The sequence below is a fragment of the Giraffa tippelskirchi genome, chromosome 8 (assembly GCF_054371585.1).
Source record: "Giraffa tippelskirchi isolate mGirTip1 chromosome 8, T2T-mGirTip1v1.2.pri, whole genome shotgun sequence".
In the NCBI taxonomy this organism is placed as follows: domain Eukaryota; kingdom Metazoa; phylum Chordata; class Mammalia; order Artiodactyla; family Giraffidae; genus Giraffa; species Giraffa tippelskirchi.
Genome location: NC_137282.1, coordinates 150508594 through 150525877, shown reverse-complemented (window position 1 = coordinate 150525877; position 17284 = coordinate 150508594). Strand labels below are relative to the sequence as shown.

General features: G+C 48.8%; 1 protein-coding gene across 3 annotated transcripts in view; it reads left to right on the top strand.

The window, feature by feature from the left end:
- The first annotated feature begins 151 nt into the window (after nucleotides 1-151).
- Nucleotides 152-17284, top strand: part of E2F3 (E2F transcription factor 3) — an 81577-nt gene continuing 64444 nt past the window's right edge. The window contains exon 1 of one of the 3 annotated variants that reach the window (XM_081518054.1): nucleotides 152-895. In XM_081518054.1, the coding sequence (XP_081374180.1) occupies nucleotides 515-895 (381 nt within the window). In that variant the 5' untranslated portion in view covers nucleotides 152-514. Of the gene's footprint in view, nucleotides 896-1835; nucleotides 2131-17284 lie in introns of those variants that run through there. The other 2 variants (XM_081518053.1, XM_081518055.1) reach the window with 2 other exon arrangements.

Below are 17284 nucleotides of genomic sequence, written 5' to 3'. Positions count from 1 at the left end.
CTGCTCCACGATTGGGACGGAAGGATTGAGACAGAGGCCCAATGGGCTGTGGGAACGGTCCTCGGCGGGTTGAGGGGCGGGGATATGCAAATATGGTTTGAAAAGCCGGCGGGAAATCTGAGTTTCGCGGGAGGACCTTGGCGCGTAAACCGTATCCCTTCATTCATTGTCAGCAGCAGCTTCCTGGAGCCATTTTTCAGCTGCCGGCCGCAACACCCGGGCTGCCGCCGCCGCCTCGCAATCCATTGCATCGGCCGCCCCCGACGCCTCCATCCCTCCTCGGGGCCCGATATCCGTGCGGCCGGGACCCTCCTCTCTCCAGGGCCCCGATTATTTTTGGCCCCCGGGGCCCGTGCGGTGCGGAAAAATAAAAAGAAAAGAGAGAGAAGGGGCTCGGAAGCGCCGGGCGGGGAGGAGAGAAGGAGAGACTTGGAAACTCCGACTGCAAATAATAAAAGAAATTGCAAACAATACGTTAATATTACCATAGCAATAAAAAGAGCAGGAGCGAGAGATGAGAAAGGGGATCCAGCCCGCCCTGGAGCAGTACCTGGTGACCGCCGGGGGTGGGGAGGGGGCGGCTGTCGTCGCCGCGGCCGCTGCAGCCTCCATGGACAAAAGGGCACTGCTAGCCAGCCCCGGCTTCCCCGCCGCCGCCGCCGCCCCGAGCGCGTACATCCAGATCCTCACCACGAACACTTCCACCACCTCCTGTTCCTCCTCCCTCCAAAGCGGCGCCGTCGCCGCCGGCCCCCTCCTCCCCAGTGCCCCCGGCGTGGAGCAGACCGCTGGCAGCCTCATCTACACCACGCCGCACGGACCCTCCGGCAGAGCCGGGCTGCTGCAGCAGCCACCAGCGCTGGGACGCGGCGGCAGCGGCGGCGGCGGCCCTCCGGTAAATGCCCTCCCGTCCCCACCGTCCCCAGCCCGGGCGGGAGGTGGGCTCGCACTGCGCGGGGTGGTGGGCGCGCTGCGGGCCACCCTTGGCGGGGAGCGTGGGGCCGAGCGTCTCGAGCCTCGGTGGCTGCCCCTCCAGCGAGGGTTTATTGTTCAAGACTCGTGCGTTGCCCCTCGCCAGCGCCCGGAGGGCCGGGGGGCTCCGCCGCGAGCACGGGGCGGCGGGGATCGCCTTGGCGCGAACCACATCAAACACTCCGAAACTTTTCGCCGCCCCCCCTCCTCCTCTTTTCCTGCACTTTTCCCTACCCCCACTCTCCCCTCCCCTCCAACTCGAAGCTTCCTCTTTCTCGGGCGTAGGAAGGGGTCACGCCCCGGATGGAGAAGGGGGTGGAGGAGGGAGTAGGGAACTGGGGAGTGGGAGACTCCGGGGGGTGAAAACCGGGCTGGGGGCCCTGGGGGTGATGCCCCCCCCTTCCGGCCTCCGAGGCCCGTTGGCAGCCGGGGGTCCCTAAGGCGTGCTTGGAGTGCAGGGGCTCTGCCAGGTTGCGCTTTGACACATTTGGGGATCTGTTAACTCCCGGCAACAAAGGGGCTGGGGGGATTGGAGGGGGACGGTGGAGCAGGGAGCTGGGTGCGGGCCCGGGCGTGGGCTGTCTTGGGGGTGAGGGGCTCGCGGGCTGGCGGCCCCGGCCTGGGTGCATCCCGGCGGTGGCCGCGGCGGCGCCCGCGTGGCCCGAGCGCCCGGGCCTTCCTCGCCGGGCCCCGGGCCTGCCCTTGACCCGCCTCTCCCCTTAACCCTTCCTTCCCCCCGCCCTGTCCCCCTCTCCGCCCCCCGGCGACGGAGGGCGGGGGCAGCCGTGTTCCCGTCCCGCCGCTTGGGTCTGTCCCTCTCCCCGGGACCCGCCGGTGACGTTTCGCACACGTGCGCGGAGGACGCGCCTGTGACTGGGGAGGAGGCGGCGGCGGCGGGAGGGGGCGCTGGAGGGGGAGAGGGGGCACCCACTTCCTCCTGCTCGCCGGCTCCCTGGCCTGGGACCGTCCCGGCGCCCTCGCACCCGCCCCCGCGCGGCCACCCTCCCTCTCCTCTCCCCGGCACCCCCCCCCTCCACGGGCGCCCGCCCTCGCCCGGCGCCGCCGGTCCGCTCGGCCCTCCGGGCCCCCTCTCCAGCCGGCACCCCCCACCTCCCCCTCGGAGCCAGGCTGGTTTCGGAAATGCCCTTACAGCAGCAGGTTAGTGACCGGGACGGCTCGGGGGGCCGCCGCCGCCGCGGGGGCACTGGATTCTGCTGGGGGGCTGGAGCCGTGAGGGGAGGCGGTTGAGCGGGGTTTTGGAGTGGGAACGGGGGGTTGGGTGCTCGAGGGAAATGAGTAAGCAAGAAAAATGTAACTAAGTAAATGCCCCGGCCTCCGATTCTAGGAACCCCGGGGGCAGGAGTGTCCGCCCCAGGGGGTGGGTATGGCGTTTACGTGGATTTTTTCCTAGGGGGGCCGAGGGATGGGCGATCGGAGGGGGGCTTCTCGCCGATGGCCGAGTTGAGCTCTGTTTTCTGTCTTCCTTCCCTTGTGCTGGAGGGGGAGGGGGGCGGGTCAGAGGGTAGGGTGTCTGTAGGATTCCCAGGCCACCCGCCACCCCCTCCCTTTGTCCCTGTAATTTATAAAGCGTCTTTGAGAGATGATTTAGGTCAGTATGCGGCTTCTTTTTTTGTTGATACTAGAAAGAAGTGTGGCCGGGAGGTCTTCCCCCTTTCTCCTTTTCTCGCCTGCATTCCCTTCCTCCATGCCTCCAGTCTTCTCCCTCGTGGTGAGGCTTGGCCCCCACGAGGCTAGAAACGAACCAGACCCAGTTTAGATAAATGGTGGGTTGACCTCACCTTGTCTCGGCTCCGAATGGGCTGAAATTCGGGGAGACTCAAGATTCTGCAGAGGTCTTTAAGAGTGGCAGCACTTAGGGGGCAAGAGATGGGTCTGGGAAGAATGAAATATTTTATTTCCTGACTCTTCTCAATTTCTCCTCGAGTTGGATCTTAAGTGCTTTTCAGCTCCGGAGATACTTGCTAGGGATGTGTGATACCTTCTCAGTCACAGAAGCTCTCATCGCGTTTAGTGACTAGGGTCTGCCAGCAGGGGGGAAAAGAGTATAGGACCTGCTCACACATACAGTATCCACTGTGCCGGATTCTCAGTCACAAGAATATGCCACGCTTTTACTGGCATTAAATACTATTACTGACTTGACCTAAACACGCTTGGATATATTTCAAGCATATATGCCCCCTACTCGGTTCTGCCCCTATATCATAAACCTAATCTGAAACAACCCGCTATTGACATACTTCTGGGATTGGATTCAGATTTATGGGAGGGTAGTTTTGATCATGGGAAATTGCAAGACCACCGGTTTTTCATTTTTTTCTTTTAACTTTTGAATTTTAGCCCACTTGGGCCGAGTCTTTCAGAGTGTGTAGCCAAACTTCTCTGTAGTTCATTGTATTTAAGTATAGAAAATTACCCTCACCACCTTCCAAGCTATTTCAAAACTTTGTCCTCCTTTTCATGAGATTGTTATTCTAAAGACAAGAAAACTGTATATAAAGTTTGGTTTCTTTTTTTTTTTTCTCTTGTATTAGCCCTCTATTTAAGTCTTGAACTTTTGTTGATCTTCTTTCCCTAAGCAGGAGAGACAGCACGGGGAGAGCTAAGTGATTGGCTGAGCAAAGAGATCATTTAAACTCTTTCCATCCAAGACAGGTTGAGAAATCCTGTTGAGGTTGCCAGAGTTGCAGACCTACCTGGTTCTGATTTCCATGTTCTGTCTTTGGAATTTAAAACTAAGAGCATACTCTTCACCTTTTTTTTAATGTTGAAAAAATCCATATATATGTGTGTATCTATTATTTGTATATATATTATATATTTATATAATATATATACACATGTAGTACTGCCTTACTAGCTGCAATTGCTTGTGTCATTTACAAGTCATCAGATCTTAGGCAAATAACAATCTTTCTCACAACACCACTGTAAAATAGGGGCAATAAAAACACTTAGCGCTGAACCAGGCAAGTAGTAGATGCCTAATAAAATGAATATCCAGAAATGTTGTTTTTTTTAACCCAGAGAAATAATGTAAGAACATGTGCACACTGCCCCTTTGTTGACATGTGTGAGTAAAATGGCTAAAACTCTTCTAAAGTGATACATAACTATTTATACCTAATTAACTTGAGTTTTTAAATCCATATGTCACGGCGATCTCAAGAATGGATAAAATAGGGACACGTCACTAGGACAGGCCTGTGTTAGAGATGGCGGTAATGTACTACCCCAGCATGAGCTTGTGCCTTGAGTTGTGACAAATCTAGATCAACTCACCCTCACTTTCTGGCCTTGCTCTTCCCTTGATCCTAGGGACCTACCATCCTTGGGTGCAGCCTGTGCTCTGTAGCTTCTGTAGAGCTGAGCTCTTCATCATTGCCATGTCAAAGACATGCACCAGGTAAATGCACTTCTAGATGATGAGCTGTTGGACACAGAAGGGATCTAGAGAAACCAGAGTCAACAAGCGCTGTTTTCTAGAACAGAAAGGGCTTCATCATTTTCTGCCTCTGCTAAAAAGCAGCTGAATGATTTCATCCCACTTCTAGAAAGTTTGGAATCTATTAATGCAAGAGACAATGACCTGTCACATCTGATTTAATTTGATCCAGTCACAGCAACCCGCTGATTAGACTTCGGGAAGGAACCCACAATGCTTGAAATTTCCGTGTAAGAATGGAGAAACCATAGGTGCTACAGCTGAGTCTTTTTTTTTTTTTTCCCCTGTATGAGTATAAAAGAAGAAAAATGCTGGGTTCCTGTGGTTCTGTACTCAATAATCTTGCTTCTGCTGAGATAGATGGTTGGTGCCAAGTTTAAGCTAGGAGAGAATTTTTAGTCACTACATACCCCAAAATGGAAGTTTTAATATAATGCAGTGCCCAGACTCGGGCAGTACAAATAGCTCCACTATAATCAGTACCCATGGTGCCACTCTAATCATCCTCTGAAACAAAGCACTCTTAAATGTGGCTCTGTGAGCTAAGGAACCCAAGCTTGCGAACAGGAAAGGATTTTTTTTTTTTTTTCTGTTTTTCTATAAATCGTCACCTTGTGTAATACTTGGAAGAGTAGATTCTGAGATTAATGTTGTGTTGTGTAAAAGCTAACTTGAAAACAGAAAATAATACTCTAAGCTTAGACATGAATAAATAACAGCACCTGGAGATTGAAAGGTTGTAGAGAAAAGTGGATTTTATTCTCATTTCTTACAGGTATAATACATAGTTGTCTTTTATTGCCACTCTCAGCAATACACCATCCATACCTTTAGCCTCTTTCGAAAGGACCTGGACCCATTTGGCAAGGCTTCAAATATTCATAGTTGATTTTCTGGCTGCTTTTCTAATTTGACATGAGTTACATATATTCCATTTGTATGTCCAGTTTTCATCCACTATCCTAGGCTGACCAACTCCAATTCTTTTTTAACCACCTACTTTCTACTAACATTTTAAACTAGGATGAGTGAAAAATCAACCGCTGCCTGTGCTCACTAAATCATGTCCCTCCTAGATGCACATGAAACCACCACAAATAGAGCATGGCAAAGAAGGTAGATTGCAATTCTTATCAGATGCTCTGTTTCATTTTAGTTTTTAAATAGAAGAACTTCCCTGAATTCTTTCAGGTACTAAGCATGTGGTTTAATGCATATTTCTCATGCTTGTTAGCAGCTTAAAAATAGTGTTTTGGGTACTGTATTTACAATGGCTAAGAAACTTTTTTTTTAACTAATCATTTTTCAGGGGACTAAGAAGGCCAGCTGACTGGGAAAGCAGTGAGAATAGGAAACCACCAATGGTATCTCCTTCCTCCTACCCTGACCCCCTCTTTGGCTTCCAAGAGTGACTTGGAAAATGTATCTTACACAAGGACAAGTTGTACAACAGAAGAGACAAAAAGGCAGCAACTGGGATGGGGTCAAGGAATCCACAAAGGTGACAGTGGGGATAACATAGAGGGATCATACATACAGCTTCTGCATCAGTAAAAAGGAAACTGGTTTATTTTCTGTTGTCACTTTTGCTTCAAGCCCTCTTCCCTCAAAGCAATGCATTTTTAGAACTCAAAGAATGTGTGAGTTACAAGGATGTGTTCTTAGGCCGCTCCAACCTTAACTGGGGATCAGTCTTGTTGCTGTGGCGGCTACGGTCATCTACAGTAGGGGTGCCCAAACTCCCAGATCAAAGAGGTAAACCCCCTGGTCACCAGATTGTAATCACAAAGCCTGTGTACCTTGCTTTGCTGGAGAACCTGGGTGAAACAGACCACTGCTTAGGTTTATGTCAGTGGAGGTTGATAGAACAGACAGCTGATAGAATAGAGAGGACTTTGGAGGAGGTAGGAAGAATAAAAGTAATTGACTTCCGTCTGCTTTCTATTACTTTAGCCCAACCGTCTGGGGCCATTTCTAGTGTCCTGGCAGCATTCTTATAACAAGTCTTATAATTAGCACAGGCAATAATTGATGTTCTTGATGGTCTTTGAATCATAACATGTGGGAGCTGTAAAAGCAAGAATCATCATGTGACCCAGTGCCCTTCGTTTCACAGGTGAGGAAATTAAGACCCAGTGCAGTTGAGTTACTTACCCAAGGTCACAAGCTAACTAGTGACAAAGCCAGAACTGAAACCGGAGACTTGAATTCTTAGAAGCCTCATTCGCCAAGAGAAAGTTAACTGTGTCCCATGTGCCCTGTATGGGAAAATTGGGATGAGTTAGAATACATTTTAGATTGCCTTCAAGAATGGTTACACTTTTTGAAAATAGACACATACAAAAGTGTCCTTTGAACAGTTGGCTTTAGAGTAACAGCTCATTCTCAAAGATACAAAATAAGCGAAGCTCCTTTAGATGTTCAGTGAAAGGGAATTAAAAAAAAAAACAGAAGGAATGACTGACTCATAGAAACGTGATAGTAGCATGTTTAAAGCTTTATGTGTTATTTGCAGACTTGTGTGGATATGACACTTCCGGTGCTCGGAAAGTGAAACATATACTTCACTGAGAATAGAACCTGGAAGGATTTTTGCCATCCTCTTTGGGAGAGGGGCATGCCGTAGCTCTGGTGTTGGGAGGTCTGTCCCGGCCATCCACATTCTGGGTGACTGCTGTGCTTTTCAGAGGTCAGGGGCCCTTGCCTAGTGACCTTAGACCAGGTGCCCTGCCTTCTTTGAAGATTGCTGGCTAAACAGAATGGCCGGTCAGTTTAACTCTTTCAGAGGAAGTCCTCATCCCCTAAAAGCCAGAACTAATTTCCTTAAAACGTCTTCTTTTACGCCTGAAATTGAGAAAGCGTAAAAATAGAATCACTTCAAGCCCTGAAGCCCAAAAGTGAAACATAATCCCATGTGGCGGTAGTCCACTGACTAGTTAGGAGGCGGAGATATAAGGCTGGTCTATAATCCACAGATCAGAAAGGCGCCACCTGCAGGTACAGTCTAGATCAGGGCACCTGTTGGTGAGACCTGTGGTCAACAGTGAAGCTGATTTCCCCTGGAGGACTATGGAGGATGGAGTCCATCTCTCAGGAAGCGGGGGAGCTAACCACCCTTGGTGCTCCCAGCCAGCTCATGCCTGGCTACCCAGGGGATCCTGTTGACTCCTCCAGCCTGACTGCTGAGAAGGGCTTCTCTGAGCTCTAGTTTTCATGATCCTGAATGTTGCAGCTCTGGACACTGGGGGTCACGGGAGGTCCACTCCGAGCCTGTAGACTTCGCCCCTCCCTTTCCCCTTTTCTGTGTCTGATGCTTTGAGGCTCCAGAAATAGAACCCGAGCAGCCGTCCTGTGGCCCCATCCCTTCTGAGCCTTTCTGGCTTTGGCGGCCCTTAGGAGAGGTGAACGAGGTACCGAACCCATACCCTCCACCTAAAGGGCAAAGTAAACGGCAGCCAAGTAGAAGATTCAGACGATGGAGCGTGAAGCTAGTGTCTGGGTTATTCTCTCACCAACTGTGTCACTTTGGGCAAACCCGCTTAACCTCTGCATCTTCATTTCCTCCCCTGTAAAATGGGGAAATGATCGTACCTACCTCATGGGATCGGGAAGATTAAATGAGTTCATGTCGTAAGGTGTCTAGACCAGTGCCTGGCCCATGGGAAGGACTTGGTGGATTCCTGATGGAATTGCTCTTTCTGTTCAGGGCTGTCTCTCAGGCCCCTTCTCCAGTGGTTTATTTTCAGAACCAGCCCCAGTGTTCATCCAAACCCAGAGACGCCTCTAAAAATGACGGTGATGGGGAGGAGCAGTGAAGCACGAGGCGGGTTCTCCTAAAGTATTCTTCAGGATTTTTGTATGTCTTTATAAATTGTGCATGGACTTGGGAGAAAGAGCAGAAAAATAAGCTCTTTATTATAATAGCCCTCTCAGTAGTAATAGTTTAATGACTAGAATTTTTATTTCTGTGGTTATCTGTGCTACAAAAGTTGCAACTATTAAAGTGATGTCACTCCTGTACAGTAAGCGAGGGCTTAAGACAGAATGGCGGCGATCAGGATGTCTGAGGTCTCTGGGCCCCGGCAGGATGGGGAGGTCCCCAAGTCAGTCTGGGGGAGGGGGTCTGCCTCTGGGCCCCCCCTCTGCCTTTCTCATCTCCAGCTGGCAGCGCCCAGTGGTTTGGTGTGTTTGCCTGTTCCTCCCACTTACCCTTCACCTCTCCCTCTGCCTGACGTTTATAGAAGGATGCTAGAATGACTTATCAAATTAATTACAACCTCCTCCCTACCATTTGAGGTCCTGGGAAATCTCGCCCTTCCCGTTCTTCTTCCCAGCTGGGATGCTGGTGGGTGCAGCGTTTAAGGTGCTGCTGCTCTCCTCCTTTGTTGTTCAGTCGCTCACTCACTCATGTCCAACTCTGTGACCCCGTGGACTGCAGCTCGCCAGGAGCTTTCTCTCTAATGCATGTATTTGCTTGTTCTTCTTGGCCCTTCCTGGGGGCCTATCAAGGACACATTCTGCACTGAGCCTCCCCTGATTCCCGGGGCCTCGGGCCCCTTTCTCTTCCTTGAGTTCCTGCTTGCTTCCTTCCTGGAGCACATCTTAGTTCACCTTCCATCCCCATCAGCAGTGCCCTTGACTCGCTCTTCCTCCAAACCCACAAGCTTCAAGAAAACCAGCCTGTGGTTTGTCTTCATGTTGTCCTTGCCATGGCTTCTCCATCGAGAATAAGCCTTTTCATCAGGCAGCCACGGTGTGCTTGGCACCCCATTCTTCCTGTCGAGGACGCAAAAGAAGTATGAGGTGTGCGATCCACCCACTCTTTGAGTTTACAGTCTGTTTGGGGAGCCAGGCTTTAAACACAAGCTGAGTCGCAGGCAAGACTAAACAGGAGTCGGAAGGAAAACACGACTCTTCTCGTCCTTGGATGTACAGTGTCGACAGGACGTGCCCACTGGGCTGGCAGAATGGGGAGGCCATGGCTCCCGTGGTCACCAACCTTAGAACACGTGCAGGCGTACTTCTGGATCACCTGGGCACTTTGGAGAAATACCCCCATCTAGACGTGAGGAGATTTTGAAAGTGTCCCAGGTCATTTTAATGTGCATTCAGTTGGAACCTCTGGACTAGGTGGACAGGGAGGGCTGGGGAGGCTGATCATGGCTGGGGAGACATCGCGAGGCCAAATAGGGAGGCGGGAAGTAGGCATAAGGAGACCAGCTGGACCGGCGTCCATACAGGGAAATATTCAGACCTAACACTGGATACATTGGGATGATTGGTCTAGAATAGAGATTGCCTTCCTGCAAGGGCCGGGGGTATGGGAAAGTCAAAGTGTTAATCCCTCCGTAGTGTCTGACTCTTCGCGACCCCATGGACCATAGCCCGCCAGGCTCCTCTGTCTGTGGGATTCTCCAGGCAAGAATACTGGAGTGGGTAGCCATTCCCTTCTCCAGGGGATCTTCCCAACCCAGGGATCGAACGCAGATTTTTTACTGTGTGAGCCGCCAGGGGGGTATGGGAAGGTGAGAATAAGTAGCATGGCGGTTGGTCTTGAGCAGAGGAGAAATGCCCTTTCTGAAGAGTGCTGAGGGACCCCGCCCCAGGTGATGCTTGCCAGAGGGGAAAGCAGGCTGTGTTTGTTGCCAGGGCTTCAAGAGTCTTAAAATGGCCAGGAATCTACCAGTTTTTAAATGTTGGCTCAATTAAAAAGGAAAATGTGCAAGCCAAACAAAATAGGTCTCTAGGCCAGATCTGGCTTCAGCGCTGCCTCTCAGCAGTCTCTGGTCTATGGGATAATAATAGCTAATGTTTATCAAGTGCCCATGCGTGGAGGGCACTAAACTAAGTGCTCTACGCATATTAGCGCATTATCCATATAACCTGTGAAGTGGGTATCATTATCATGCTTATTCTTCACAGGAAGAAGCAGACAGTGAGGGGTTAAAAGGCTAGCTCTGGGCTCCACTGAGGAGGGAGGCAGGTGAGATTGAACCCAAGGAGCCTGGCTCCAAGGTCTCTGCTTATTCCTGGTCTTTATCCTCTATGATCTCTGTTATGGTAATAATCCCATAGTACGGACCCCAGATACCTGTCAAAAAGAAGGGATCAAATTTTTTTTTCCGAGCTACTCGAGAATAAGAATTGCCTGCAGCATGTGTTCCAGATGCAGGTCTCCAGGCACTTTCTCTACCCTCAGTCAGAGAAGTGCCCTGGCCTTCTGGAACATTTGGGAAACACTGTTGCAGATGGTTGAACACAAGCAAAGGTTCCTGCAGCTGGAATGACCTGCAGAATCAGGAGCTGCCTACAGAATCAGCACACATTCCATTCATCCCAAGTCCTTCCTCGCAGACTCCAGAAATGTTGGCCAGGTGCACCGGTACCCCATACCTACCCTTTTCCCAACTTCTGGATTTCTGGCTCATTGCCAAAGGCAAACCATCCATAGAAATGTGACCCAAAACCCAAAAGAGGTGAAACAAGGACTTCCCAAAAGGCCGAGAATCTTAGGGGGTCCAAGTGAGCACTACTGCCTAGCACAACGCCACTGGGAACCATGGCAATTCACTGGACACCCTGCCCTTGAGAGATTTGCTTTGCCTGATAGTAGGAAGGCTTTCCATTCTGTTGGGTCTGGGCCTGCCTGGAACAGGTTACCAAGTAAACAAAAAGCCAGAAATTCCCCTGGAAAGAGAAGTGGGGCATACCATTTAGAGCATGGGTGCTACTGTGTCGATGAATCTAGAAGCAGGACAGCAACAGGGATGGTGTGAAAGGCAAGATGGATGAGAGAAGAAATACATGGCCTTGGCTCCCAACATGTTTAGCTTCTGGGCCTGAAAGAATGGACTGAGTTTTTCCTCCATCAGGGTTTTGCACCACGTGGAGGGAATGATGAGTTTGGAATGTGTTGGCTGTGAGGGATGCCAGGGGCCACCCAGCTTTCTAAGAGGCTGGGACCCAGCATTAGAAATATGGCTTTGGCACAGAGGTTAGAGGGGAAGGCTTGATGAACAACAGCCAGCCAAGAACTGATCTCCCTAGCCTTAAAAAAAAAAAAAAGTAGTGCCACAAAAACCTTTCATTTTCACTTCTCCCTTTATAATATGAAAATGAGACAGATTCATCAGGTTGATTTGGGGGTGGGGGAGGATCAATACTGTCAGGGCTCCCAGAGACTAGCCATCAGTTGTTATTTATGACGTGCTTTCCCAGGTCTGGGCCTGGCTCCTGGCTGCTTTGAGAAAGCCCATAGTTTGCAGCCTCTGAAAGCAAAGAGGAGCCAGCTGGAGAGAGCTGTGCATAGAGAAAGGTCACATAATTATGTCTTGAACTAAGATGGCTTTTTTGACCATGATTTCCTAGGCTCTCTAATTTTACAGGTTAAAAAAAAAACACTTGAATTTATTTTCTTAAGCCCTAGCATATTAAAGTTTAAAAATGAAAGCCATGTAAATTCTTTGTTATTGATTTTTAAATATGTAACTTGTGTTTAAGCCTATTTGCAATAACCCTTGAATTGACCAATTTTGTTGGTGTGGTAGATACCCAAACTTGTGATGATTCCACTAATAATGTGGTAAAGTTTTCAACCTTTTCTATTCCTGTTTTCCTTGCTAGCATCTCAGACACTCTAATCCTGGGACTGGTCTTTAGGAGGAAGGTTTTCAACTCTGGGGACCCATAGCATTGGTTGTGGGGTACAGAAGGAGAAGAGGGCTTTGCAATCTGGCTCCAGAAATGGGCCCTGTCCCTTACCAGCATGTGATCCTTCACAAATTCCATCTATGAGCTGTAACTACCTAAAATAGTGTTCCTGTCTCCTTCAGTAATTGAAAGGATTCAATGAGTTATAGGAAGTGTACTGTGCATTCCTAACTTAGTGTATATACCCCACCACCCCTTCTCCATGGTAGGAGCTCTTGAAAACTGATTACATCTGAATTCTCAGTGTTTTTTACCCATTTGAGGATAAGCAAACTACAGGACAGACACTGAACACCCACTCTGAGCTGACTGGGTTCCCAGTATTCTGGGTGCTCCTGTGACTAAGATGCTCTTGCCTTCAAGTTCATCATGAGATAGGGGAGATGAAACAAATTTTTCAGTAACTAAGATGAGATAAAAGATGGTGAGGGCCCTAAGAGGGTATCGATGAAGTTTCTTAGGCATCCAACCTGGGGGCGAGGATGGAGCAGGCTTTTGGAGGTTCAAAACAGGAGCAGCGTTTTGGCACCATTGACATTTTGGCCAGACTCCTCCTTGTGGTGGGCAGGCGGTCCTGTGCACCGTGGGGTGTTGAGCAGCGTCACTGGCCTCCGCCCACTAGATGCCAGTAGCACCTTCCAGTTACGAGAAGCAAAATATCTCTGGACATTGTCCAGTGTCCCCTGAGAGCAAAATCGGCCCGCACCTCTCCCTGGCCCCCTCCCCTGGCCTGTTGATGAAACACTGAACTAGCTTTTTAAGTTGGGCATGCCCAAGCACCACATGGAACCACATGGATCCCAGCGCTGGGATCACTGTCCACCACTGAGAGATGATACGGAGAAAACAAGCTCTGTGTAGCCAGCAAAGCCCCGCCTGTTTTACGATCGATGGGCTACTCGAAGCCCCTCCCTAACCTGGAGAAGAAGGGATCAAAGTCTGCAGTTCCAAGAAGGCCAAAGAAGTTTTGCATTTATCATTGACTCAACTGGGTAATTAAGAAAAGACTTTCTGAAAAAACAGGGACCTTCTGCTCGGGACCAGCTTCTCCATGGATAGACCAAGGACTTGGTCATATCACTTACTTTCTAACCTGTCCTCACCTGTTAAATGAGGAGAATCAAGGTTTCCATCTCATAGGTAGTTGTACAAATTGAACGCCCTAACGCATGTGAAGTGCTGGCTCCAGCGCTGGCCACATACTGTACACTCTGACATGTTTGTTGTCATCATGTGTATCGTTATTACTGTTGTTGCAATCATTGCTGTCAAGCTGAGCTTCCCTCTCAGGGCAGTTCAGCTATTAAAAGCCATGCCCTTCGTTCCTGGTGTTTCCACAAGCACTTCCCTCGCACCTCCATCCCCGTGCCGGCTGCAGTTTCCACCACGGGGCAAACTGATCCATTTGCCTGACTTAGCAGATATGTTTGGGGCACCGAGTATCTATGCCAGCCCCTGTTCTAAGTTCCGGGGATGCAGCAGTGTAGGCACAAAAATCCCCTGCCTTCATGTGGCTTGGATCACGATTGATGAAAATTTTGCCACATTTTGGCAAAATACCCACCTCCCACCGTTCCTGTCTTTTTTATTATTATTATTTTATTCATCTTAATTGGAGGAAAATTACAGTATTGTGGTGGTTTTACTTCAACATGAATCAGCCACGGGTGCACATGTGCCCCCCCCCCCGCAGCCTGACACCCCGCCTTCCACCTCCCTCCCCACCCCATCCCTCTGGGTTGTCCCAGAGCACCCATTTCCGTGTTAGATGGATCCTGTTTTGTTGTTGTTTTTTTTTTTACAATGTAGTTTCTTAAATCTGTGGTTCTAGACCAGCAGCAGCACTCAGCCTGTTAGAAATGTAAATTTTGGATTTATACCCTAGACCTACTGACTCAGAAATTCTGGGTGTTGCCAGCATCTCGGGGTTTGACAGGTACCCCCAGCCCAGGTTGTTCCGAAGCATCAAGTTTGAGAGGCATGGTTTGGGGAAAGATGCCTCTCAACAAAAAAGACTAGGGGAAACCAAGGTCTGGGTTGGGCTGTGTTATGTGCTGCCATCAGAGAGGGAGTTGGCCCATGTAGTGTGTGTGTGTGTGTGTGTGTGTGTGTGTGTGAATCACTCGGTCATGTCCGACTCTTAGCAACACCACGGACTGTAGCCCGCCAGGCTCCTCTGTCCATGGAATTCTCCAGGCAAGAATACTGGAGTGGGTTGCCATTCCCTTCTCCAGGGGTCCTTCCTGACCCAGGGACCATACCTGGGTCTCCCGCATTGGAGGCAGATTCTTTGGTGTCGGAGCCACCAGGGAAGCCCTGCCCCATATAGTACATTTCCAAAAACAGCAGAGCTTACGAAAGACAGTCTTAGATGTATCAAGACAGTTCAAAACTGGCAGTGTGCTTCGATCTCTTCTGAGCCTGGCCTCCCCCCTTGAAACAGGAGGATCCTGCAAGCCACAGCGCAGAATTCAGTCACAGACATTCTTAGCCTTCTTTGGGCTTTTCAGCATCCCGTGAATGGGAAAACTGCTTCCTTCCCTTTTCTCCAGAGGCTTGTGATGTGTGTGTTTGACAGTTATGCTCCTTCTTTTAATGTCTTCTCTTTTAATCGTCCTCTTATCTATCTGAAAGTGAAAGTGAAAATGAAGTCGCTCAGTCGTGTTTTGACTCTTTGCGACCCTCTGGGCTGCAGCCCACCAGGTTCCTCCGTCCATGGGATTTTCCAGGAAAGAATACTGGAGTGGGTTGTAATTTCCTTCTCCAGGGAATCTTCCTGACCCAGGGATCGAACCCAGGTCTCCTGCACTGCAGGTGTCTACCGCCTGAGCCACCAGGGAATCCCATTCTTTTCTGTATAGCACCAGTAAAAAAAACCCTCACATCATAAGCCAGCTAGATGGACCAGGCTTCCCTGGAGATGAAATGGTAGCTCTCCTTACATGTCTGGTAATTTGGGTATTTAAAGATACCGTGAGGAGTAAATGAAATGAGAGACCCTGGGCCAGCGTCCAGCCTGGAGCTGGGCACAGAGTGTCCAGCCACTTGATAAATTCCCGCCCCTGTTCCCAACTCATTATGAAAACCAATAAAGGCATTAAATAGATACCACAGTTATTTATGTGAAAAGCTTTTGACTATAGACAGTTTGAATGAGTATGAATAACCATCGTATAAATTATAACCAAAATCATGGAATCAGAAGTTTTGATCTGTTAAAACTTGTATTAAATATGTATGTAATTAAATAAACTTAGAGACTTAAAAGAAGTAGATGTTACCTGATATTTCCTTTTTTTTCCCATGAAAATTGATTTTTTTTTCTTTGTCTGAAAATGTGGGATCTTATTTCCCTGACCAGGGTTTGAACATGCACCCCCTGCATTGGAAGCGTGGCATCTTAACCACTGTACTGCCAGGGAAGTCCCAAAGATGGATTTTTATTTTTTTAAAGCCCAAATCAGACTAACAGAAATTCTGTTGCTGCCCTCCTCTTTGGTGGGCCTTTCCTCCCCCCGCTCCCATCTGCCCACCTTCAGCCAAAACAACTTCTGGTTTCAGTGATGGTTTTCAGTTTGCCATTTGTGGTTGATTGTATTATAGAGGTTGGGAAAGTAAGGCAAGCAGTACTCATTTCTTGCTTCCTGCCTCACTCGAGAATAAGGATCAGCTTTTCTCAGTCCTTGACTTTGAACGTTCGCTCCTGTATATGCTAAGGGTGGCCAGGGTGTGGCCCTTCAGTGCCACCACCTCTGAAGGTCTGTCATGACTCGGTGTGCCCACCACCCTTTCCAAAACCAGGTCTGAGGACCAGGGTGTGGGCCTCCCCTGTGCCTTGCAGAGTAAAAGAAGTATCGAGACTAGAAGTAAAAGACTAGAATCTAGTATCTAGAAGTAAAAGACTAGAGCCATGCTGGCTGCATGGTTGAGTTTCATAAATATTTTTTAGACGGATCTAAACACGCATCGTCACATTTGACAGTAACAAGTTACCGAGCCCTGGAGTTTTGCTGTAATAGAAGAATAAAGTTACAGTGGTCAGCTTGTGGGTTGCCTCTTTCAAGTCAGCTAAATCTCCGGCTCTTTGCACCTTGGAGAAGTGCACTCAATCAGACTAGACACAGACCCCGACTTCGCACGATTAAGGACTTTATTTATTTATTGCCCTGGGGACTACTTGGTGTAAATCCGAGTTCTGGAGGTTGATGAACTAGAATGCAAACTTACTAATTTACTCTGAGAAACATAACTGCCAAGTGGACAGTTGCAGAAATTGGTATTGCCTTGGGTTTGCGATCAGAAGGTTATTAGCTGAGTCAGAAAACAGAGGTTTGAATTATCCTGTTAGCATCTTCCCACTGTGCCGGCTCCCCTCTGGAGCTCACCTGCAGGGTCGGGAGTCCTGCCTTCTGCTGGAAGAACATAATGGACACTGTCATTTACTCAGGCGTCCAGTGGTGTCTGTTAGGATAACACTGACTTTGTTGCCTTTTTTTTTTTTTTAAAGGGAAAATACTTGTTTTTAGTCCAGGTTTGTTATTTAAAGAAATCAAAGATGGTCTAAGTCAGTGAAGTAAAATTTGAAATACCCTCTCCACTCCCTCCTAGTCCTGCTTCACTTTCCAGAGGTGACTACCACAGCTTGGTTTGTCCCTTTTATATCTACTTGCAAATATATATCTTATGTGCAGATGCAAATTGCAGCTTCCAGTTTGTACTTAACAGCTATTAGATGTATTTCCATCTTGATGTCCATTACACCTTGTATGTGAAAGTCACTCAGTTGTGTCCGACTCTTTGCAACATCATGGACTATACAGTCCTTGGAATTCTCCAGGCCAGAATGCTGGAGTAGGTAGCCGATTCCTTCTCCAGGGGATCTTCCCAACTCACGGATTGAACCCAGGTCTCTCGTATTGCAGGCGGATTCTTTACCAGTTGAGCCACCAGGGAACTGCTACCCATTATACGGGATATGCCAGAATGTAGTAAACTCTTCCTATTTGATTGTTATTCCTAATTTTATAACCAGTTCTACACTGAATATCCTTGTACATATGTTTTTGTGCATGTGTGTATTTCTGAAGGCTAGATTTCTTTTAAAATTTTTTAATTCAGGTATAGTTGATTTACAAT